The following is a 27246-nucleotide window of genomic DNA, read 5'->3' on the forward strand; positions in this document are numbered from 1 at the left end:
AAAGTATGCATACGCAAAGGTGAAAGGATTAAAATATTATTATAGGGAGAAACTGAATACGCTGGGGCTATTTTCCCTGGAACATTGGAGGCCAAGGGGTGACCTTATAGATATTTATAAAATCATGAGGGACATGGATAGGGTGAATAGCCAAGGTCTTTTACCTAGGGTGTGGGAGTCCAAAGCTCAAGAGCATAGGTTCAGTGTGAGAGGGGAAAGATTTAAAAAGGATCTGTGGGGTAGCTTTTATGCAGAGTCTGATGCATGTAAGGAACAAGCTGCTGGAGGGATTGGTGGAGCTGAGCACAATGACAACATTTAAAAGGCATCTGGATGGGTACATGAATAGGAAGGTTTAGAAGGATATGGGCCAAATCCTGGCAAATGGGACTAGGTCAGATTAGGATATCTGGTCAGTGTGGACAAGTCTGACTGAAGGGTCTGTTTCGGTGCTGTATGACTCTATGACTGAATGATAGTGTTAGATGAAGAAGGTTGGGAGGAGGTCTTTATGGAACATAAACACTGATGTGGATGCTAGGCATTCAATATAATCCTATTCAACCTTACATTCACCAGTTAATTACAATCTCATATCATAACCTGGGATGAGCTTAATAAATTAACTCTGATCAGTCCCTTGTCCAAGTTAATCTATGGAAAGGGTGACTTGTTTTATTGACTACCAGCATGTGCAAAACAATTCAAAATGAGTAAAATAAGAAAAAATAAAGTTTATTATGTCTTTACCTAACATTTCATCTTTTATGTTGAATTTTATTAGAAAGATTGTCAACTGTGTTAATGTCATCTGCAGGATCTGGAGATCCTGTGGGATGTCATGTGGTAACACATAATGGTCCTAAAATATTCATTTCTCAAAGAGTAATATTTTACCTCAACCTTGCAGTAGGGAGAGTGATTGAGTAGAATTTAGACTGCAAAACTATACCAAGAGGAGAGGAAGGGAAAATGTCAGGTCAGTCAACCTTCCGCTGTTCAAGGGTATATTTGTTACAGGCCCATTGCAAGCAACACACATTTCCTGTTCTATTTTAAACAAATCGTGCTCCTGGCAATATAATATTTAAAGAGATGCAGTGATATTTTTACAATGGTTAGCTATATGAACAGAAACATTAACATATAGGACCTATATTTCTTGCAAAATAGTACAATGTTGACACTCAACTGAGAGTCCCTGAAGTGGTCAAGTACAAGGTGGGGCTAAAGGAAGTCATCTTGAGCCACTGTAACATGCTCTATAATTATTGTATGTTCAGTATACTGTGTATATTTATTGCATATGATTTACCTCGCTTTAACCAAAGAGCCTTCTCACTCTAACCATCAGCTTCTTAGCCCCTGGCAGCCCCACACTTTTAATTGTTATTTCCTTTTTTCCCCTAAATAAATATATAAAACTCTTTCAAAGTCTTCAACTCGTTTTATATACGTAACTCTGGCATTGTGGATTTTACTTTTTCACATGCCATTGAATGAAAATATTTTTCCTCGATTCAATTCTAACCAGTTTGAAACTTGAATCCTGTGATCATAGAGTCATCCAGCATGCAAACAGACCTTTTGGTTCAACCAGTCCACGCCAGCCATATTTCTAAACTAAACTAGTCCTACCTGCCTTCACTTGGCCAATATCCCTCCAAACCCTTCCTATTCATGAACTTATCCAAATATCTTTTAAATCTTTTAACTGTACCTGCATCTACCACATTCTCTGGCAGTTCATTCCACACACGAACCACTCTCTATCCTTTTTAAATCTTTCTCCTCTCACCTTAAAAGTTTGCCTCCTAGTTTTGAACTCCCCCAGCCTGAATTTTTCTCATAATGGAAAGAATTGTGCCCGATCTACTCAATAAATTTTCATTGCTATTTTGTGCATCATAATAAAATAATCCTTAATTCATTTCCAAGGAACTTAAAAAATGTGTTGCTGGAAAAGCGCAGCAGGTCAGGCAGCATCAAAGGAACAGGAGAATCGATGTTTCGGGCAGAAACCCTTCTTCAGGAATGAGGAGGGTGTGCCAAGCAGGCTAAGATAAAAGGTAGGGAGGAGGGACTTGGGAGAGGGGTGTTGGGAATATGAGAGGTGGAAGGAGGTTAAGGTGAGGGTGACAAGCCCTTCATTTCCAAGGAGTACAAGCTTACCCAAATCTTCAACTTTATCCATTCTCTCATCACAGTGTTTCAGTTTCCACTTTATTGTAATATCTACAAGATCATAGGATCCTTGCAGTTGTAGGCCCTTCAGCCCATCCAGTTCACACAAGCCCTCTGAACAACACCCCACCCAGACCCACCCTCTTACTCTATTCCTGTAACCCTGCATTTTCCATGGGCTAATCCACCTAACCTACATAGCCCTGGACACAATGGGCAATTTAGCATCGCCAATCCACCTAACCTGCACTTTCTTGGACTGTGAGAGGAAACCACAGCATCCAGAGGAAACCCACACAGACTCACAGAGAATGTGCAAGGTCCACACAGACAGTCATCCAAAGCTGGAATTGAACTCAGGTCCAGGAACTGTGAAGCATAAGTAACCATGCGGCCCTAAATGTACATTCTCCTAAAAGCGGGACATTCAGGAAAGGGCACCAGAGCTAAAACAAATTGGAAAATATCAGCCACTTGTTACACACGTTGCCTGATATACATCTCTGTCGATATGCATAACAGTGGTCATTGAATGTCCACACATTTTACCCCACTCAGGCCTGCCCTGGCTGGATTTTAACTTTGTAATCCAGGCGAGAAACAACCGACACTCTCTATAAGCATAGCTGCACTTTCCCTCTCTTACATCCTGCAGCGTTTGCAATCAAAAATAAGCCTGAATCCTCAGACATAAACAAAAACTCCCCCTTTTTTTGTGTAAACATTAATCAGTTGAAGTGAATAGTATTAGAATTGAGAGACAGGCCTTTCTGAAGTTGGGAAATCTTGTCAAGCATGTAACTGGGCTTTAACAAGGCTATGTGAATACAATGGTACCTGATACATCCATACTTATTTCAAGAAAGTGAATTATAAAGAATCTTCTTGTAATTTTAAAAGAGGTGTAGAGTAGGGTCAAAGATCAATCATATGGTAGCTGAGTGAACAATGATACGATTTAGTTATTTAATTGAACATTATAGCCAATCATTATTCAAATGATGTTATTGTAAACACCTCCGAAAGGAATGCTCACCACTTTCTGATTGGGTTCAGAGTCTTGCAAAAGCCATTCAATATCCAGATTCTTTGATACTAAGTGACCAAAGCGATGGTGACATGGTAGAACAACATCCTGCTCCTCAACCATCCTTATTTCAGACTGGGGTTTTGCAGTCCGCAGATGAGCATAGCCTACATACCAAATAGAAAGGAGCAATGTTAAAAAACAATGTTAGAAAGTTTTAAATCAGACTGATCACATATACAATATTCTAAATCTGTCATGGTGGCAATGCCATAAACTCAACCAGTATAGTTGATCGCCCCAGGAAGACCTAGCTTCCAAAAGAGACAAAACTCAGTGAACTTCCTAATTTCTTTTCAACCTATGTTTGTTTTTTCTAATCAACCTGCTCAAAGATGTCATTGCACATTTCTGGAGCAGGTGGGACTTGAACCCTGGCCTCCTGGTCTAGGGAGAAGGGACACTATCAATGTGCCACAAGAGGGCCCAAGTTATTATTTAGCCTTACATTAAATTTGAAATAATAGGTCATTTGCCATAACAAAACCTGCCCTTATTATTAGGCAGCATTGAATGCAACAGTCACTGGAACATTCTGTGTTTTGAATGTTAGATGTGATAAAGTTAATTTATTGCAATATGTAAAACATTTCGGCATCAGTATTCATAAGTTTTAGTATCTAACATGGTTGACATTTCGGGGTAATCTTGGTTTTGGGAATTAGTGTAACAAAGAGGATATCTCCTGAATTTTAGGCCAATTGAAGTTAAAGGAAACAAAAAGTGTGAGGGATTTATAACAGATGGTTATATCGTTATTTATCAAGTCAAAATTACACTTGTTTAATCTAATTCAAAATTGCACAGGGGTAGAAAAGAAAATATTTGTGAATTTCTCTTTCAAGCTACCTGGTAACCAGTGGCAGGAGCCCTGCCCTTTGGAGGACATGAGTTTTAACTTAACTTAATGCAGTGACAAATGTGTTTTCATCTTTTTGTGCTATAAAAATTGAATTAATAAAATCAAATACAAGTAACTCATGGGTCAAAGTGGATAAAGCACCATTGTTGATCTGGATACATAACTGGCTTAGTTGACAGAGGCTGAATAATTAATTTCCTTCAAATTGAGTGGTAATATTTTTAGTGGAAAATCAACACGCAATAAGCTTTTATTGTCAGAATATTTCTACTCTCCCCCAACATGTGATCCTCCCTTCACTAACAAGAAAACAAGAATTTCACTGGGGAAAGAAAAAAATTAGTGAGTCTCTGAAAATGGGAAATAATCAGAATGGTGACTAAATGCTGCTAACAAAATTTGGAAAATCATCATCTCAGGAATGTAGTCAATTAAAACAAGGAGAGGGTTCTCAATTTCAATTTGAATTGAATGTGACACATTAATGGAGAAGAGCCAGGGGTCAATGAGACTCTTACAGTGGCTTAAACAAGTCAAAGCAAAAAATGAATGTTCCTGCTAATGGAACAAAGCTTTTAGAGAATGCAGATGTTAGGGATTTTGATGCATGGTTTTGTTTTAGCCACAGCACCACCTTTTTCTTTAAAGTGTTTGTTAAAAATAATTCCAAAACGGAGATAACTACAGGAAATGAGCCGAGTGTAGTAATTTGGCCAGATCTATCACTGTATGAATCTTAAAACATGATCAAAAACATACAATGCATTTTGTTGGGTCATATCCAATATTACAGATGCTGAACAGTTTGACAAGACCATGAAGGTAAAAATGAATGATTATGCTTCTTCCAAGTAAAAATGCCACTGGAAAGCAGCAATCACCGCCTCTTCCAAATCCTATGAGGAAAAGGAAATAAATACAGAATAACGCTCCAATAGAAGTGAAAACAATTTCTTTTTCCAATAGAGGTACTGGTTTTGTTGACACTGCTAAGTGCCATACAGTGGATGTGTACTGTCCCACAGTTTTGCTTCATGTCTCTTTATATATCTTCACACAATTCATGGATCAACCTATAACTTGTAGCTATGTATCTCACTGCTTAAAGTAAATCATCAATAAAGGTTGCATAGACCATTGTGGAGTTATAGCTCTAACATATATTACGGGGGGATGTAGTTCAATAATATATGATAAGAAATTTTCAGAATTATTAATGATGACTAAAGCAATGCCAGTACTGAGATATGGGCCATAGTACTTGATTAGGGACAAATTACATTGAGTTGAGAATGGAGATCTGTACTTGAAGTTGATTGGTTGAATCACCAATAAAACCCAATTGCACTGTATTGGTGGCAACAGAAGTATTTAATTATTTCAAACATCTTTTCCACCACATAACCTGAAGTAAAAGATCAGGAGAAAGACATAACTGAGATTCCAATTGAACTGTCCAGACTGCACAGATGTTGAATTATGGAACCGTTAAGTACAGAAAGAGGCCATATTAGCTCATCATGCCTTGCCTTGGCAATCTAATCTTCACACTCTTCTTGGTCCCATTTTCCTGCTCCTTCTCCATGTGACATAATATTTTTCTTCTAGTACACTTATAATATTGCAATGTTATGACCAGGTGAGGAAGAGTAATTCAGCTCCTCTCTTAATTGGTTGTAACAAATATTTTTATTTCCTGTTAGCATGCAGCTAAGATGCATCAAATATACCACCATTCTAGTCAAAATTAAGGAGTCAATTACAAGATTCTTGAATGAAAGGAAGAGGGATTTTATTACCCATTAACACGAATGAAAAAAACAAAAGAATCAACATTAAGCATACATATAAACACAGGTAATAAGTTTTAAAAGGATTGTGTGTTTATCGCAGCTAGGAAGAATAAAGGCTAAACAATTTAAAACTCTTCAGAACCTTTGACACTTCACAATTTTTAACCTGAAACCACAATGTTTTAATTGTAAACATGTGTCCTCAGCATTGGCAATGTTTCTAAATATCTTTGAGCTGTTTGCTCAAATTGCTTTTTCATAAGGTACTGACATATGAAATAATGTGTGAAAAAGGAAACAAAACATTCAGCTCTTGTTGTTACAAATTTATTCTTCCCTCTCTGTGCTATGCTGATCAAAAACAGCTCCTGAAATATGGTTTGTTTATATATTCCCAAGTCTGTTTTCATTGTATTTCCAATAAGGCAAGCTGCCAGGCTGAGCATTTCATCTCCCAAACTGTGATATTATCATACAAGTGTAGAACAAAACAGATGATGCAAATTTCTTGACGCTGACTCGCTTGCTTCACTCTGGTTGTCTTTAGATAAAATAATTTAAGTTTGGGCAGTTTTGCTTATTCTACATGGGTCTCCTGGATTTGCCTCAATCTGTGATCAACACAACATCCTGAAAACGGAGGACTGGGAAGCTTTTAAAGAACAAGAGAGGATTACTAAGAAGGAAATATGCAGAGAAAAAATGAGGTACGAAGGCAAACTGGCCAAAAATGTAAAGGAGGATAGTAAAAGCTGTTTTAGGTATGTGAAAGGCAAAAAAATAGTTAAGACTAAAATTGGGCCCTTGAAGACAGAAACAGGGGAATATATTATGGGGAATAAAGAAATGGCAGAAGAATTGAATTGGTACTTCAAATCTGCGTTCACTGGGGAAGACACAAGCAATCTCCCTGAGGTAACAGTAGCTGAAGGACCTGAACTGAAGGGAATGTAGATTTGCCAGGAATTGGCATTGGAGAGACTGTTCAATCTGAAGGTTGATAAGTCCCCAGGGCCTGATGGTCTACATCCCACGGTACTGAAGGAGGTGGCTCGAGAAATCGTGAATGCGTTGGTGATTATTTTCCAGAGTTCGATAGATTTGGGATCAGTTCATGCGGATTGGAGGGTGGCTAATGTTGTACCCCTTTTTAAGAAAGGTAGGAGAGAGAAATCAGGAAATTATAGACCAGTTAGTCTGACCTCAGTGGTGGGAAAGATGCTGGAGTCTATTATAAAGGATGAAATTACGATACATCTGGATAGTAGTAACAGGATAGGTCAGAGTCAGCATGGATTTATGAAGAGGAAATCATGCTTGACTAATCTTCTGAAATTTTTTGAGGATGTAACTCTGAAGATGGACGAGGGAGATCCAGTAGATGTAGTGTACCTGAACTTTCAGAAAGCTTTTGATAAAGTCCCACATAGGAGGTTAGTGAGCAAAATTAGGGTGCATGGTATTGGGGGCAAAGTATTAACTTGGATTGAAAGTTGGTTGGCTGACAGGAAACAAAGGGTAGTGATAAACGGCTCCATTTTGGAATGGCAGGCAGTGACCAGTGGGGTACCTCAGGGATCAGTGCTGGGACCGCAGCTTTTTACAATATATATTAATGATATAGAAGATGGTATTAGTAATAACATTAACAAATTTGCTGATGATACTAAGCTAGGTGGCAGGGTGAAATGTGAGGAGGATGTTAGGAGATTACAGGGTGACCTGGACAGGTTAGGTGAGTGGTCAGATGCATGGCAGATGCAGTTTAATGTGGATAAATGTATGGTTATCCACTTTGGTGGTAAGAACAGGAAGGCAGGTTACTACCTAAATGGAATCAATTTAGGTAAAGGGGCAGTACAAAGAGATCTGGGTGTTCCTGTACACCAGTCAATGAAGGTAAGCATGCAGGTACAGCAGGTAGTGAAGAAGGCTAATAGCATGCTGGCCTTCATAACAAGAAGGATTGAGTATAGAAGCAAAGAGGTTCTTCTGCATCTATACAGGGCCCTGGTGAGACCACACCTGGAGTATTGTGTGCAGTTCTGGTCTCCAAATTTGAGGAAAGACATTCTGGCTATTGAGGGAGTGCAGTGTAGGTTCACGAGGTCAATTCCTGGAATGGCGGGACTACCTTACGCTGAAAGACTGGAGCGACTGGGCTTGTATACCCTTGAGTTTAGGAGACTGAGAGGGGATCTGATTGAGACATATAAGATTATTAAAGGATTGGACACTCTGGAGGCAGGAAACATGTTTCCGCTGATGGGTGAGTGCCGAACCAGAGGACACAGCATAAAAATACGGGGTAGGCCATTTAGGACAGAGATGAGGAGAAACTTCTTCACCCAGAGAGTGGTGGCTGTGTGGAATGCTCTGCCCCAGAGAGCAGTGGAGACCCAGTCTCTGGATTCATTTAAGAAAGAGTTGGATAGAGCTCTCAAGGATAGTGGAATCAAGGGTTATGGAGATAAGGCAGGAACAGGATGATCAGCCATGATTATATTGAATGGTGGTGCAGGTTCGAAGGGCAGAATGGCCTACTCCTGCACCTATTGTCTATTGTCTATTCCAAAACAATTTTTTCTGTATGAAACACCTCAAGTATTAAAGTCAGTGATGAAAATTAAAATTTGATAGTTCTTATTTGCACAATCATAACAATGAGCAATCAAAGCAATCAATTACCTAGTGATTAGTCAAAACCATCCTTTGACAACTCCTGCTAACATGCTACAATAACCTAACAACTTTGCAGACAAAATTTCTCAAAATCATTCATTTCATACTTTTAATAATAATTGCATTTCTCTTTTGTCCTCTGCTTTAGAATTGATAGCTAAAAGAAAATTATTCAGTATTGATCCCCTAGCCTTAACTTTCACTGCTCCAGCACCTCAGATCTAAATCCTCTTACATCCTTATATAGAACAGCTCAAAACTTGTAGAGGAATAGACTCCAATGCATGTCTAAAGCAATACTGTAGATTCTTAAATAGTCGTGAGAGGAGGAACATGTCTTATAATACGATTGAGATTGTCTTACAATCAAGAATTGATCCAAAAATGATTACAACATGTGACACAATATTATTGTGTAGTGCATCATTCCATTCCACGCAGTTATATGGTGTTCTGAATATAATCTTCATTCCTCTTTCTTCACTTTTCTGAATTGTTGAGTTTCATTGGAGCACAAATTGATACTATTGTTATAAAGCACTTTTGGCACCAATACTGTGCCATAAGTTTTCCCTGCTGCAGCCAAATAATGCAAATGGTTTGGCCCAATGTCTTCCAGATTAATTTAAGTAAGATGATCTGTATACCTATTGCTGGTTTGAAACTGCCATTTCATTCATTTTTGGTCGAGCTGCCTTTCGATTCACTGTTGATTGGAAGAATCTGTCTGTCTGCTGTGTGTCATCAGCCCCTCATCAGTGGCATACCCAATGGTCTGCATTTTCCAATGGCCAGACAGTCATTACTATAGGAGAAAGTGAGGTCTGCAGATGCTGGAGATCAGAGCTGAAAATGTGTTGCTGGAACAGCGCAGCAGGTCAGGCAGCATCCAGGGAACAGGAGAATCGACGTTTCGGGCATAAGCCTGATTCCTGAAGAAGGGCTTATGCCCAAAACGTCGATCCTCCTGTTCCCTGGATGCTGCCTGACCTGTTGTGCTGTTCCAGCAACACATTTTCAGCAGTCATTACTATAGCACAGTTGTGAGTTGATGTAAGGAGTCTGTTGAATCCCCATCATAGCAAACTCCAAAGGAATTGTTCAGTTCCATGCTGTATGACCCTATGACTATATAGATTGAAGATTCTGCTGAGAAAATCCCCTAAACCTGAAATCCTTGCAAATATCCATTTACATTGGGGAATTTAGAGGATTTTGAAGAAACTTAAGTAAATAGTTACTCAGGAAAAGTTAGACAATTAAAAGCATAATCTAACTTTTGAGTAACTATTCAAATGACTTCACCTCACAAACACCCAATTACATATTTGTCTTTATACCCCTCAAACCCTGACCTGACCATTGACCCTATTGTCCCTTTCCCCAGTACCACAGAGGACACCCCTTCATCCTTTGGGACCTTGCTTGCCCTACTCCAGAACTATCCTCTGTCATTCCCTGGAAAACAGCCTTCCTTTTCTCTCACTGGACTCAATCCCCCTTTGTCCTTTCCCTTGTTTCCCCTTTCCCAACTCTGGAACCGATCCCCTTTCCCTCATTCTAGACCTGATATCCCCAGGAAACAACACCCCTTTCCCCCCCAATCCTCCTTTCCCCACACCACATCTCCCCAACTCCTCAACTCCCCCACTTCCCATTAGCCCACTCTGCACAAGATCGTCCCCTGCAGCCATGATCCAGAATCCACTTCCCTCACTCCAGACCTGATATGCCTCCAACCAAATCCCACCTTCTCCCACTGCTGCAACCAACCACCCCGTGAGCCAGCACAACCTCCACTGCCCAACACTGGATGCAATTCCTTCCATCTGCTCTATTGTACTGGAAGCACTGCATCACCTACCTGGTGGCTTTGTAGTTCAGCACTTTGCTCATCTGGCACCCTACCCCTGGTAACCTACCCCATAAACCACTCGGCACCATACACACTTGGTTTCCTGCCGTCATAATCTTTACCCAGCTGGCATCCTACTCTCCCAAACTCCTAATCTCATGCTTACCTTAAATACTTCACACATGACAGCAGCTATCAAATTGGCTCCTTATTTCTGAAGAAGCCCTCAACAAAATCTCCTGCCAGAAATGCAGAGCTGTTCCCTTCCATTTAAAAAATGATCAGAATAAAGAAGAATTAGAGTGGCATTCTGTGTTAGATTGCCACTCCTCAGAAAATCCAACTCATTGGTTTATTGCCCAAGGTCAATCAAGCTACATGTTCATGGCTTGAGTTCTGCAACACTTCTTCCCACTTCAGTTCAACGTTACAGCACGTGAACATGTAGGCTTTGGTTGTTTTGTGTTTCTGTATGTGTGTGTTTGTTTGTTTAAGCTTAAACCAAAAATGTCTTCATATCAATTCTGAATCCTGCAATAATTAAATTAACAAAGCCAGTAAACAACATTGTAATTTAATGAAAAGTAATGGGCCCTGTAGCACTTAACTATTCTGTTTTTGGTAGCTGCTGTATAACATTACTTTCCTGGTTTTCCATGACTTATTAAGACCAACAATGTTTTTTGATCCACTTAATATTATTATGTAGCATGTAAAAGACTGAATATTTGAGCATCATCTCTAAGACATATTGTTAGGCTCTTGTTTTATCTTTTTTCCTGTCTAGCCTCTGTCTGTCTGTCTGTCTCTCTCTCTCGCTCCAGGTTTCATGCCAAAATTGGGCATTAGCAATCATGGAACACCATGTACTGGATCATGATTAAGCTTGGAAAGGTACAGCATTGGATTCCTATCCTCCTGCAGATTCTGACTGACCAAGTGATCTTCCTGTTCTTACCAACTGCCATAAGCATATTAGAAAGATTTGCAGGTTGATATTTAAAGTGTTTGCATCCTCGACCATCAAGTCTTAGAATAGGGCTTGAACCTGGAGCTTCAAGAAACAAGGCACTACCATTAGGACTCAAGATCTCTTTTCCTAAGACAAGACAAAACAAGCTGAAGATAGCTTGGCACCCAAAAGCTCTGGGTAATGAAGGCTTTGGTTTGCACATAATTCATCCAGTTTTAAACATTTCAACTCTGCATCATCTCCATCACAAAGATACACAAACCCAGAAATTACTGAACTCCTCATCTGCTTCAGTCCATCTGCTGTTAAAACTCTCATTCATAAATTTGTCATCTCCAGACTCTCACACTGCTATTCTCTTCCATCTCGCCTTTCAATGCATTCTGTAAACGTCAGCTCACTCAAAAATTGTTGCCTATATCTTAATTTTGTCAGATTGGGCAAGCCCTTCATCCCTACCCTTGCTGATATACCCTAACTTGCTCTCACCAAACCCCACAGGCTACCGGATTCTCAATCTCATATTTAAGTCATTCCACTGCCCATTCCTTCCTTTCACTGTCACCTCCAACAGCCCTACAACTTCCTCTGAACTTTAATTCTTCTGACACTGACCATTTCTCCATCACTCCCTCTACTGGTTCCATCTGACTCTGCCAGTCATTCAGCCACCAGTGTCCAAGGTTCTGGAATCTCCCTGCCAAACCGTCCCATCTACTTCTCTTTCGCTCTATCATTTTTAAGATCCATTTCTTGGACCAGGCTTTGATCACCCACTTAATAACTTGGTTCAGCATCAATTAACGCTGCACCCTCATGGGATGCATTGCTTGTTTATTCTATTCTTTTAGAGGCAGCAGGGATTTGGTATGATTGTTGATTTTACCCACAATAGACAATGTAACATGGATATGGGCAACACTTGTGTTAGAATAAAGCAATTGAATACAAAAGCAGGGAAGTTGTGCTGAACATTTATAAAGTTTCGGTTCGGTCACAACTGGAGCTGTGCATCCAGCTTTGGTCTCTACACTTTAGGAAAGAAGTAATAGGGTTTTTGAGAGGGTGAAAAGGAGATTTATCAGAATGATTCCAGGATTAAGTGATTTTAGCTGCAATGTTATATTGGACAATTTGGTGATTTTCCCCTCAAAGCAAATCATTATGGATGAGCAATAAATATTAGCCTACACCAGTGATATTCACTTCACAGGAACATAATTGGAAAAAAAGGTAATTATGTTGTGCAACGGTTGTAAGGGGACATGATCATGTGACCTAGAAGCTTATGCCTACAAAAGCAGTAAGGGGGAGACGATCCATGATTTGAAAAAGGAAATTGGATGATATTTGAGGAAAATTAATTTGCAGGATTATGTTGATAAAGTAGGAGAATGGAACAATTGAATTGCTCTACAGAGAACCAATATGGACTCCATTTACCAAATGGCTTCTTTCTGTGCTGTAATGACTCTATGACTCTATGAAACTTACCTCACTTTCTAGCTAGGGAGGAACATCTGCACCTAAGCATTAAAAATTCCAGAACAAGTTTTTATTTCTAAATTTGTCAACAAATGTCAATGAAAGTATGCAGACTCAAGACTGGCTGACAAGAAACTGACTACATTTAAAGAAGCAGGAATAAATAGTTTGTCTTACTGTCACAGCTGTATTATTTAATCAACAAAGAAAGTACTATTAATTTCTGGTAGACAGTAATATGTTTTGTGAAAAATATTGCATGCAATAATTTATTTAGGACAAAAACAAATACCATCATGACATTCCCTGGGCTTTAATAAGCACATTGTTTATGTGATGATTTACGATGGACCACACATGGTAAGTGGTATAAATGTTGACTAAATGATAAATGAAGCAGCCATTACCCAGATTTGGAGTTTAAAGTTGTTATTTTTACTGTTCATGTTTTATTAATGTTGGCATATTCCAGAGATCTACACACATTCTGACTAGCCTAGGAGTAGTTACAGAACTCAGCATTACACAGTCTGCAGATTTAGATCAATTCTCAACAATACCATATTCACAACAGGTCAGGCAGCATCTGAGGAGCAGGAGAATCGACGCTTCAGACAAAAGCCTCATTCCTGATGAAGGGCTTTTGCCCGAAACATCGATTCTCCTGCTCCTCGGATGCTGCCTAACCTGCTGTGCTTTTCCAGCACCACACTCTCGACTCTGATCTCCAACATCTGCAGTCCTCACTTTCTCCTAATACCATATTCACCACTAACAAAGTGACAACATGGACATAGTTTAATGCAATAGATGTGAGGAACTTCATCAGAATATACATTTGTGAGAATGTTATGGCTATCGCGAGAACGATACAGTCACTAAAACAATTCAGAAGAATTTCAGTTTAAAGTTCCAATCTGTATAATCTTGACAAAGTTGCAGTTAATTCAATGCAATGTAAAAATTAAAATATTTCAGTCAAAACATTTGAAATTCAACCCAATCGATTTAAAGCTCTTTACAACAACATCAACAGTAAGAATTTATAAGGACATCAAGCCGAGTACTCTTTAAACCTGGCTGAAAATAATTGAAAAGAATATGAAAAGTACATGACTAGCCAGAAAATGCATATCTAGCAAATGGGCTTGTATTACTAATTGTATTCATGAATAAATTCATTGCCTGACCATATCTAGTTCAATAATCTTCCAAATATTCCTGCCAGCTAAAACTCTTGTGTGTATTAGATTATGGATTTGTGTTTAGGAACATGAAGATGGTTGGCAAATGCAGTATTTAATATCAATCCCTAAATACCCTTGGCAAGATGCTGATTTGCTTTTGTAAACCACTGAAGTTCTTGGGGGGGGGGGGGGGGGGGTGCTTGGACCTTCAGTGCTGTGAGACTGGGAGTTCCGGGTTTTCACCCACCAGCAACAACAATGGGCAGAATCTTACTGGGGCTTGAATGACATGGGTTATGGCAAAAAATGTGGCAAAATTTCATGAGAATTTCAGTGAGGCCTATCTCAACGTCTGAAACAACTCATTGCAATTTTATCTTCAGTTCTGAAGTGAAATTTGTGCTCAAAGTTGATGTGTTGTATATTAAACTGGATTATTGCTTGTTAATGACCTGATCATCACACGTCAAAAGAATGCTGTTTCTGATTCCACCACCTACCATGAGGGAACTCGATGCTGAGAATTCTCAATATGGAACTAACAATGGTTACTTGGCAAATTCAGTTCACTGGTGACTGCAAAGAGCCTCCCATGTTGGTTACCTACATGTACAATCCACAAGCACCAGATGAACACACCCCTCCTCCAATGGAAATTGGCATCCAATAATTGCCAATCCCTCAGGATCCTTTAGCATCTCTCTGACCCCTAAGCAGGATGCTTAGGAAGTATAAACCTGTGATTCAGGTTGCACCAGCAACTAGCATTGAAGTGCTGATGCAAGGACATTTTGCACAAAGGGACAGGCATCCAGCTGAAAGATTGGACCAGACTGTGGCTCACAACAGCTCATTTGCTCACTCACTTGGCACCCACCTGCATGCTCACAGCATCCATACCTTGCCTTGACATGCCATGCCCACGAGTATGTTGGCACTTTAGGCAGATCATTATTGGCTATCAGTATTTCCTTGTTGTATGTCTCATGGAGACATCAATCTAATACTTACAGCTTGTACCAGCTGGCTTGTACCACTACAGGTTTATTCAACCATATCAGAAGGTTGGTCAAGGGCTGTACTCAGTCCAGTGAATGGAGGACTGGTGTCAATCAGGAGGTCCTGATCAACATCAGTCATAGGCACAGTGAAAATACAATCCCGGCCTTTGGCAATGGGCAATCACCTGTTTGGATGGGTTGAGATTGGGGAATATGTTCAACTGCAGTCTAGGGAGTGGGCAATAGTCAGTCCCTTAGGACCATCACAAGCAGAAAAGAGAGTGATTTATCTTCAGTCAGGGAGTTACAAAGACAGCAGTAGATCTTATCAGTCATGTCTAGGGATTGTTATTAATGTCAGTCAGAGGTCTGGGATGATGCAGTCCTGGGGATCCGTGTGTTGATCAGTGAGGAGGGTGCAAGGGGGTGGTCTCAGGGAAAAAGAGTGCTAATAAACAAAAGGAAATGGGGCAATCAAAGTTGGTGGGGAGAAAACAGAGCAGAGGGGAGAATACCGGTCTATGGTGCACCTCATAATGGGGTGATGCCGTGGCTCAGGGGTCAATGGGCGAAAACTGAGGGCAAAGTTTGATCTGATGTGTCTCCTGTGCCCACCATAAGCTGCAATCCATGCCATCACTGGTCAGTCAGTAGACACCAACCATAACTAAAATTGGCTGAGACCATGCCCAGGTTAGGTGGAGTCAGTTTGATGGATGCAAGAACAGGATCCATGTCTGCTGGGGCTAAAACACTGAAGGGGAAAATGCATGATGCATGTGTTTGCAAACTGCTACCACATTTAACTTGCAATCATTTCATTCTCCATGTGCAATGCATGCAGAATGAACATGCTTAGGGTTCAAATGTTGGTCAAAGGGAAAGTGAGTACTGCAGATGCTGGAGATCTGAGTCAAGAGTGTGGTGCTGGAAAAGCACAGCAGGTCAGGCAGCAACCAAGAAGCAGGAGAATAATCAATTCAGGCATAAGCCCTTCATTAAGAATGCACCATCACGATTGATGTGGGTCTGGGATAGGAAAAGGGTCGAAGCAATGCATGCACTCCCTTTTTGATGTAATGTGTTGGTCAGTCAGCTGGCATGGAACCTTCGCCAAGTTGCTGTACTTTTTGATGCTGATGCTGAAGGAATGATGGCAACATGGCTGTTGTCATCAGGATGCAGCATGTCTCACTGTGTGAAGGAATGTGTGCAGCTTGCATCTACTGGATTGGGAGCGCAATCATGTCATCACTGATTGTTCTCAGAGCTGTTTTGCTCCTGATGTTCCCAGCACAGATCATTGTCAGAAATAGCCATGTTCCCAGCTGCTGGTTGCTGTGGATGCTTTCTTCAGAAGGCGAAGGTAAAGGTGAAGTTGGATGCAGGGGGCCAAGGCTGACAGAAAGCTTAGGTGCAGCTACCCCAAGCCATCACAGAGGATAGGAAGCACCCAGTTCAGGCAGCAGTCACATTACAGGGCCCCTCAGGCTATACAGTCAAGATTAGAGTAGTGCTGGAAATGCACAGCAGGTCAGGCAGCATCCAAGGAGCAGGAAAATCAATGTTTCGGGCAAGAGCCCTTCATCAACATTCCTGATGAAGGGCTTTTGACCGAAACATCAATTTTCCTGCTCCTCAGATGCTGCCTGATCTGCTGTGCGTTTCCAGCACCATTCCAATCTTGACTCTAATCTCCAGCATCTGCAGTACCCACCTCCACCCCTCAGGACATATGTGATCCATTGGAGGAATCAAGGTTTTTATCCCCAACTCCATCCCATGGGGATGACAGAAATGCCCTTTATGTTCTGCACCTTTTATCCTATTCTAAGATCAAACTAAATGACATACCCTTCATTTTACTATCTATCATGTGCCTATCCAAGAGTCGCTTAAATGTTCTGAATGTGTCTGATTCTACTATCACTGCTGGTAGTGCATTCCATGCACCTACCACTCTCTGTGTAAAAAAACTACCTCTGACATCTCCCCTAAACTTTCCTCAAATCACCTTAAAATATGCCCCCTTGTGATAGCTATTTCTGCCCAGGAAAAAAATCTCTGGCTATTCACTCTATCTATGCCTTTCATCATCTTGTACACATCTATCAAGTCACTTCTCATGCTTCTTTGCTCCAATGAGAAAAGCCCTAGCTCCTTTAATCTTTCTTAATAAGATATGCCCTCCAATCCAGGCAGCATCCTGGTAAATTTCCTCAGCACCCTCTCTAAAGCTTCCATATCCTTCCCATAATGAGGGGACCGGAACTGAACACAATTTTCAAGTGTCATCTAACCAAGGCTTTATAGAGCTGCAGCATAATCTCATGGCTCTTAAATTCAATTCCCCTGATAATGAAAGCCAACAGACCATACGCCTTCTTAACAACCCTAACAACCTGGGTGGCAACTTTGAGGGATCTATGGATGTGGACCCCAAGATCGCTCTGTTCTTCCACACTGCCAAGAATCCCGCTTTTAACCCTGTAATCTGCATTCAAATTCGACCTTCCAACATGAATCACTTCACATTTTTCCAAGTTCAACTCCATCTGCCACTTCTCAGCCCAGCTCTGCATCCTGTCAATGTTCTGTTGCAACCTACAATAGCCTTCCACACTATCCACAACTTCACCAACCTTTGTGTCATTGGCAAACTTACAAACCCACCCTTCGACTTCCTCATCCAAGTCATTTATAAAAATCACAAAGAGCAGAAGTCCCAGAGCAGAGTCTTGCGGAACACCACTGGTCACTGAGCTTCATCAACTACCACCCTCTGTCTTCTATATGCCAGCCAATTCTGTATCCAGACAGCCAAATTACCCTGAATCCCATGCCGCCTCACTTTCTGAATGAGCCTATCATGAGGAACCTTATCAAATGCCTTGCTAAAATCCATGTACACCACATCCACTGCTCTACTTTCTTCAATGTGTTTTGTCACATCTTCAAAGAATTCAATAAGGTTTGTGAGGCATGACCTGCCCCTTACAAAGCTATGCTGACTACCTCTAATCAAGATATGCTTTTCCAAATAATCATAAATCCCATCTCTGAGAATTCTCTCCAATAATTTTCCCACCACCAACGGAAGACTGACTGGTCTGTAATTCCCAGGGTTATCCCTATTCCCTTTCTTGAACAAGAGAATAACATCTGACACCGTCCAATCATCTGGTACTTTTCCAGTGGACAGTGAGGATGCAAAGATCATTGCTATAATGCAGCAATCTCTTCCCTTGCTTCCTGTAGAAACCTTGGGTATACCCGGTCGGGCCCAGGGAACTTATCTATCCTCATGTTTTTCAAAATTTCCATCACATCCTCCTTCTTAACATCAACCTGTTTGAGCATATCTGTCTGTTTCACGTTGTCCTCATAAATGACAAAGTCTCTCTCACTAGTGAATACTGAAGCAAAGTATTCATTAAATGCCTCCCCTCCTCCCCCAACTCCAGGCACAAGTTCCCTCCACTATCCCTGATCGGTCCTACCTTTACCCTGGCCATCTTTATGTTCCTCACATACATGTAGAATGCCTTGGTGTTTTCCTTAATCCTACCCACCAAGGCTTTTTCATGTACCCTTCTGGCTCTTCTAAGTCTATTCTTCAGTTCCTTCCTGACTACCTTGTAACCTTCTAGAACCCTGTCTGATCCTTGCTTCCTCAACCTTAAATGAGCTTCATTCTTCGTCTTGACTAGATGTTCCACATCTCTTGTCATCTAAGGTTCCTTCACCCTATCATCCCTTCCTTGCTTCAGTGGGACAAAGCTATCCAACACTTGCAGCAATTGCTCCCTTAACAACCTCCACATTTCAGTCATGCATATCCCTGAGAATATCTGCTCCCAATTCATACTCCACAGCTCCTGCCTAACAGCATTGTAATCCCCCCTCCCCCAATTAAATACTTTCCTATATCGTCTGCTCCTATCCCTCTCCATGACTATAGTAAAGATCTGGGTGTTGTGATCACTATTACCAAAATGCTCTCCCACCAAGAGAGCTGACACCTGATCTGGTTTGTTACCAAGCACCAAATTCAACAAGGCTGACAAGAGGAGAGGCCAATCTAAATATTGAGTCAGAAATCTTTCCTGGACACACCTGACAAAGTCTGCTCCATCCAAACTGTTCACGCTAAGGAGATACCAATCAATATTAGGGAGGTTGAAATCACCCATGACAACAATCCTGTTCCTTCTACATCTTTCCAAAATCTGCCTCCCAATCTGCTCCTCCATGTCTCTGTTGCTATTGCGGTATTTTCAGAAAACTCCCAATAAAATGACTGCTCGTTTCCTGTTTCTGTCTTCCACCCATAATGACTCAGTGGACAAACCCTCCTTGACGACCTCCCTTTCTGTAGCTGTGATACTATCCCTGAGTAGCAATGCCACTCTTCATCCCTTGTACCTTCGTCCTTATTTCTTTTGAAAAATCTAAACCCCAGAATATCCAACAACCAATCCTGCCCCTGTAATATCCAAGTCTCCATAATGGCCTCAACATCGTTGCTTCAAGTACTGATCCATACTCTAAGTTCATCACCCTTATTCCTGACACTTCTTGTGTTAAAATAGACACACTTCAAACCATCACACTGACTGCAACTTTGTCCTATCAACTGTCTTCTTCACGGACTCTCTACATGCTGTATCTGCCTGTTCACCAGCTGCCCCATAGCTCTGGTTCCTAGCCTCCTACCAAACTAGTTTAAAGCCTCCCAAAGAGCTCTAACAAACCTTCAGCCCAGGATATTGTTGCCCCTCCAGTTCAGGTGCAACTTGTCCTCCTTGTACAGTCCCACCTTCAAGATATTCCAATGATCCACCTATCTGAAGCCCTCCCTCCTACACCTACCCTACAGCCATGTGTTCAGCTGCACTTGCTCTCTGTTCCTGGCCTCAGGAGCCCATGGCACCAGTAGCAACCCTGAGGTTACTACTGTGTTCGTCCTGCCTTTTAGCTTCCAAACTAACTCCCTATATTCACTTTTCAGGTCCTCATCCCTTTCCCTAGCTATGTAATTGGTACCAATGGAGACAATGACTTCTGGCTGTTCATCCTCCCCCTTAAGAATCCTGTAGACTCCATCCGAGACATCCCTGACCCTAGCACCTGGGAGGCAACATACCATCCAGGAGTCTCGATCGCAAGAGCAGAATCTCCTGTCTGTTTCTCAAACCATTGAATTTCCTATTATTATCACTCTCCTTTTTGCCCCACTTCCTTTCTGAGCCACAGAGTCAGGGTCAGTGCCAGAGACCTGGCACTGTGACTTTCCCCTGGTAGGTTTCCCCCCCACCCCCCTCCCCCACACACCAATAGTATACTTATTATTGAGGGGAATGGCCACTAGGTATCCCTGCACTGGCTACCTATTCCCTTTCTTTCTCCTGACAGTCATGAATGGGAGACACTACGCGTGTAGTGTCCCAGGACAATGGGACAGAATCTATTGTCAGAGGTAGACTGGGTCCTAAACGCTGCAGGCATGGGAGGCCACTCTCTCCCAGCAGCTACGAAGGCAACAACCCCTTCAAATATCTGTGTGACCAGCTCCTTCCATGCAGCGACATGTGAGCTGTGCGAAATCTCAGTCGTACACCACCAAATATATCAGGACAGTGACTGATATCATCTGTGCAAGATTGCACTAGGTCATTTTGTTTCCTGATGATCAGGTTAGTGCTGCAGCCTGAGCAGTAGGATTCAGGTCCCCTGCAGTCAGGGTGCATTGACTGCACATACCCAGAACTGAAAGGGCCACATCACAATACTGCAGAATTGATCAACAGGAAGGGGTTCTGTTCAATTTATGCCCATCATTCCTTCCTAGGTGAATGCCCTTTACCTCGGCAGCTGTCATAACTCTTGTATCTAGGGTCCTCCTTTAATCTGCTGCATTTGAGGGTTCAGGTGACTGTCAAACTGGTTATGGGGATAAGGGATACTCACTACGACTGTGATTAATGACATTATTGAGTCATTCTTGACTGAAACAATGCTGCCTGTGCCATGGTGGAGCCATGATGGGTCTTCCAATATAGAGCAGACACAGTGTATCCCATCACCCTGGGTGTGCTAGCAGCAAAGTGATGTGCTAAATGCTGAGGAACTCAAAAGGAGTGGCCTTCCAAGGAGCAGGATGAGGACGTTAGGAGGAGGAAGCTCTCCTTCTCCATGACAGCTCTGTCATATGCTACAAGCTAGACAGGACCTAATTCACATACAGTTCCAGTAGATGAGAGCTGGGTGCAGCAGACAGTCATGGAATTTAAAATAGTCATTTGTCATCATGTCAGCCATTTGGTTTGTATTGTGGGGGTGACCTGCAGCCTCTATTTGTTTGTGTTTACTTTTACTGACTGGAAAAAAAAAGCTCATATTTGGAATTGTCTGATTGTTTGCCTATATGAGAAATTCCCATTCTGCGAAAAGACAAAATATGAGTCTACATCGTGTATTGGGGACAGTGTAGCAGTGATATAGAGAGGGTGTTTAGATGAGATGTAGCTAAGGACAGGTAAACTGTGTGACCCACAGTTAAACAGCAAAAAGTATGAGAGAATGGAGTTGGATGTGTGAGATGGTGTCAGCCATGACAGCTATGTGCTGTGGATGCAAGGAATTGTGGGTAATATACCATTACATTGTTAATGAGGGGCAACACCAGATTACCCACGCTTGCCTGGGTGCATAGCAAACTTTTAAAGTTGATCAAGTTCCAGGGATGCAGGTCTGTCTGGTGAATTGTTCCAGGAGAGTGTAGTGTTCCTTTGTTATTTTTGGTGGTAGAGATCATGGGGATGCTATTAAAAATTCCTTAGCAAGTTGTTGCAATGCATCTTGTAAATGATACAAATTGTGGTGCAGTAGAGGAAATGACTGTACCAAGGTAAAGAATAGGGTGCTGATAATGTAAGCTGTTTTATCCTGGATAGTGCTAAGCTTCCGGAATGTTGTTTGTACTGCTCTCCTCCAAGTAAATGGAGAGTATTCACAGACATAACTAGACCAGGCACATAAACACTGTGGCCAAAGGAGCTGGTTGGGGCTGAGTATTCTTTGGCAAATGATTCACCTTTGACTCAAGGCAAATGTGGTAGAATTAGTTTGTAAAGAGATAAATCAAAAGAGCGGAAATGCTTGTTGAATGATAATATTTTAAAATGGAGTAGATGAGCAGAGGGACCTTCATGTTCATTGAAATGACCACACAAATAGCTAAAGGCATAGAACAAAGACAGGGTCCTTAGTTTTGGATCTAGAGCACAGAATACAAAGCAAGGAGATACTGTTAAATTTTCAAGAACTTGTTGAGATTACAGTTGTCATATTCTATGTAGTTTTGAGCATTGCATTGCAGGACAGATATTAAATCAATTGAAAAGTACACCCATTCAGATGTTACCCAGGACCAAAAGGTTAAAAATTAAGAAGCCACTTAACATTCCTCTTTACTTATTCAAATGAATCATAGCGAGCTAGAATGAAAGAAATGCAGATGGAAAACTTTTATGATGAGGTTGACTTGGCGTATAGCATCTAGAGGACTTGTTAACTTCCCATATTAATTCAATGGAGTCTGATGCCAGGACACATGTTAAACCAACTAGATCCATTGCAAAAAATGCCAAGATAAGTATGACATGACCACAACACACCAGGTACAATGATATGCAGGCACTATGCCAGGGTGAGAAGGTTATCCCTTTTTGTCATCACACTACCAGAATTAACACCAAAAAGAAATATGCTGGTTTTTCCTATAATGCTGTGCATATAATTCAGGAGCAGAAGTGATTTCCATGTTTGAAACACTGGAGGAGCGATGAAACTTATAAAAAATTGTACAATGTATTTACATGTAAAGTTTTCTGTACACATTTGGGAAAAGAATTTGGCACTTCTAACAATGCCAGTAGTACTTTTCTTTAGCTAATGGGAGTTCTAGACCTCTCAAAGCAGAGAGGCTGTGCTGAATATTATGTGCAAATGATACTCCAAGTGCACCACTTGTTATGAAATTTATATAATCTATACATATTTTCCAGTTTATATCATAATACCTGGTTTATTGGTTCTAATGAAATTATCTCCCTTTCTTCCAGGTGTTTCCTTTTGTAGTCCACACTCCTCTCTTTTAAATGTTTTCACAAAAGTAATTAAAATGTTCACCGCAGACAATAAATTGTGTCGATCTACATTAGATTTTCAACTCAATGTTAGATGAACATCCAATAAGGAAGAGAAATGTTTCTTTTAGCATTCAAGATCTATGTAAGCAATTTTGCTCAATTCTAAAGGCAGGCTTCAGCTTCTTGCAACATCTGGTTCTGGGATATAAAATATTTTATTTTCTTTGGAGAGCAGAAGAATGGCTTTGAGCCAAAAGAGGTCAAGCTTCCCTCGCACAGGGCTGTTGATGGGGACACGTTGCATTATGCTTAAAAACAGACCTGCATAAACCCCATGTCTAAACCCACTTTTTGAATCACTACTTGAATCAAACACACATTCTTTGCTCACTTTTTAATCCCCTAAAGTATTGTTACGAGATGTAGCAATGACAAGAAAATCCATCTCAGAATAGCATGTTCGCTAAATCACAAAACATAATTAAACACACATGGGTTTATATGCCAGAAGAAACTGGAAAGTTCTCAAATGTACACTTGTATCATTTCTGTTTTAAATTCAGGGGTGGGGTGATCATATGTCATTTGCAATTATATGGGCAAAAATATCATATCACTGTATTGCATAGATAGATTGGTATTGTTCTCCTTTCTATAAAATTCTGCCAGTATCTGTCCTACGTCCCTTCCTTGCTCACTGGCTGGTGCAAAATATATGATGCCTGGCCTGTGTAACTTCTATCCAAGTGTGGCCATCAGGGCATCACAGCTGAGCCTGGTCCTGTTTGCATCCACAGATCAAAAATTCCCAAAGAGGTCACTATTCAAATGGAACTGCTGGCTGCTTGCCCCATATCTACCCGGGGTCACAGCAGTCTTACTGCTGCCCCACCTCACATAGCGATGGAACCTTCTTGTCCATAATGCTTTGCTGTTTACAGGATTGGGACTGGCTAATCATCAGGGGAACTCATATTTGTGTAACTCATCTAGTTTGGGCTATTCCTTCTTTGCCTTGGATGAGACTCAATGGCATTGTGAACATATACTGCATAACTATGCACTGATGCTGCTCCACACAGCAATGAGGAAATTGGTTAATATGCTTTGTGTAAAGCTCCAAGAAATCCGCAGCAGCACATCTCAAAATAAGTACAAATGTACATTTTTTCTCATCTCAATTACCAAACCTACAAGGCTACAAGTTCAATACTGCCTCTGCAATCCTGTCATCCTGAATTATGAACTCTATATAGACTGGTCAGGATCACCAATTACTCATCCAATTATTTGTAAACTGATTTGGAAATACATTTTTTTTAAAAAACTCAAAATACTCAGACTGGGTAGAAATTCAGCTCAGACTGATAATGTGAAAAATTCTTGATCCAATGATTATAAGGTCCTTTGTGAAATAAGTTGTGCTAGTCTCAAACCAATGACTCATAGAATTCACCATAATTCTATATTCAAGTGAGACTTTAAAGAAAAACTCTAATTTTCTCCAGGTAATTCAGCAGATTTATACAATGGGTGAGTGAGATACAGGTCAGAAAAATCCCAGCTACAGATTTAGATTTAGCTCACCACCCTGCAATAGGTTCAGAAAAATCAGCCAGATTTTTGCATGTGTGGTTGCCAACTAAAAATTCACATCTGTGAGCCACAAACTCAGGCAGTCATGGATCTTCATTCCAATTATTGAATAATTCCTTTTTCTCTCTAGTTCAAAAAGCAGCTTTATAATGTCTGAAATAGATCATATGCAATTCTTTTAGATGAATAACGATGATTTTGAGTTCAGGCTTAAATACAGTTTTGAATTTGATGCTTGTGAATAGGTTCATGATCATTTAGTGTTCCTTCCACTTGATCTCAGAGAAATCTTTTGTAAGCTGTATAAAAGAGTTCTACTTTAATCTGAAGTACAAGGCAAATACAGCATTGGACTGATATAGCATGATTCTGATTGTAAGTTGATACAAAGCATGATCAAAACAGCCATCAATCTACAATAAAAGCAGAAAGTGCTGGCCACATCTGTGGAAAGAGAAACAGAGTTAACATTTCAAGTGTTGTCTGACTCTTCTTTAGAATTTACAGTTTGCAGTAAATTCTGGTAATATACTTTTAAATAATGCAGAATAAACCTTTGATAAAATTTGAAGGATGCATTTGTGATATGAATGAATACTCCATCTCTTTGTGTATTGAAGTTGATGATAATTATAACATGAACGATTTGTATAAATGAACCTATTGGGTATTTGTGATTGTAGCTTATGAACAACTAAATTTGTTAAATCATAAAATGATTGAAATTAGAAAGTAATGTAAGACTGAAATGTACTGCCAGTTACGTTCCCTTCATTTACAATAACTGTCGTACCAATTGTAAAAACTAAATGAGTGGAGATCCTTTTCCTTCTACGATTCAGCAGTCATGATCTCTTTATTCAAACAGAAAGAGTCACTCTGATGCCTGAAACCTTACATAGTTTTCAGTGATTTCAGTTCCAGTCCAGTGTAGCTTTATATACTGTATTCCCAGGACTCTGTGGGGTGGGGATTGTGCTTTTTGCAAATTTGTGTTGATTTATAGATTCTTGAATTTCATCAATGGTTAGATACTAGGAAAACTAAATTTTCATTCATCCAGAAACTGTCTCTTTGAAAAGTTTGCACAGGGGTGGATACTGGGAGCATACTGATGTTGCAGGAGACGCCCATTAACAAAAGAAATAGAAAGGTCACGAAGTCATTTAATATCTCTTCAAATAATTGGAAAGAACCAATAAAAACATGTTATATGTTATCCAGAGGGAGGATCGAATTAAATGTAATATTATGAATGTACAGAAAAATGGTAGAATTCAGCAATTCCAGAATGCTAATTATTGAAATTACACCAATGTTAGGCAGTTGAAAGGTGAGATGACTGTCAAGAAGATGAAATACAATTTAAAAGCTCAAAGGAAAATCATATCCTATTCCAATAATCACTGCCATTGTGGAGGAGTCAAAGTCTCCTCCCTTTTCTGACAAATTAATAGACAATGAATTCATAAAAGGAATGTGGATCTTTCTAAAGGATGTGAATCTTTCAAAAAAATTGTCAGTTTAAATGTAGCAGTAAGAACTTTATTAGTATTAATTAAATCTGCAATATTGAAGTTTCAAGTATTATCATTAAAATAATGATCTCTGCAGCTATATTTGGGTTTAGTCACAATGGAAAATATTGTAAATGAGGGGCTTTCGAGCATTTCCTGCAAGCTCCTTTGACTTTGATCTGCTTCAGTTGAGTTTTAAGTTACCATGTGTTTCTGCTATCATTTAGGCCCATGGACATATATCACGATCGACTGGTCAATCGCAAAGTCCCTGACCGTCAATCTCACCACCCACCAAGGTTCCTTGCTATGCACATGTCAATTGCCTTGCCACTGCATGGTTTCTGCTTCCAGAAGTTGCACAGCTAGAGGGAAGTGCCTGCTCTTAAAAGGCTTTGCTAGCTTTTGCAGTGTGTTTCAATTTAGTCTAGATGGACTGCCATTACAGGGTAACCATGACTTTGAGGTTCCAGTATTGAACTGGGGTGGACAAAGTTGAAAATCACACAACACCAGGTTATAGTCCAACAGGTTTATTTGGAAGCACTTGCTTTCAAAGCGCTGCTTCTTCCTCAGGTGGTTGTGGAGAATAAGATCATAAGACACAAAATCTATAGACAAACGAGTACAGTGTCATAGCGATGTGATGATACATTAAACAATTTTAGATCAAGTCTTTCACCATCAGAATGGAATATCTTGGTTTCTGTTCTTTGATATGTAAATCCCAAAACTTTTTTTAAATTACATTCTCAAGGAAGATCTAGCTTTTCTAACAATACATGCCACCTCAGCTCAGACAATGCATTAAGGTGTCAGGCCTGTCTGTGTCCCAGTGTTGAGTTACATTGGTTCTATTTCTAAAGTAGGA

The 27246-nt window shown here is 40.4% G+C and overlaps 1 protein-coding gene across 1 annotated transcript in view; it reads right to left on the reverse strand.

Moving 5' to 3' along the window:
• clmpa (CXADR like membrane protein a) overlaps positions 1-27246 on the reverse strand; it is a 135959-nt gene that overhangs the window by 33724 nt on the left and 74989 nt on the right. Inside the window, exon 3 of the mRNA XM_043676770.2 lies at positions 3221-3378. Within this exon, the coding sequence (XP_043532705.1) occupies positions 3221-3378 (158 nt within the window). The remainder of the gene's footprint in view (positions 1-3220; positions 3379-27246) is intronic.

Source organism: Chiloscyllium plagiosum, unplaced genomic scaffold (assembly GCF_037043375.1).
Source record: "Chiloscyllium plagiosum isolate Xiang-an unplaced genomic scaffold, Cpla_swu_hap1 HiC_scaffold_29, whole genome shotgun sequence".
NCBI lineage: Eukaryota > Metazoa > Chordata > Chondrichthyes > Orectolobiformes > Hemiscylliidae > Chiloscyllium > Chiloscyllium plagiosum.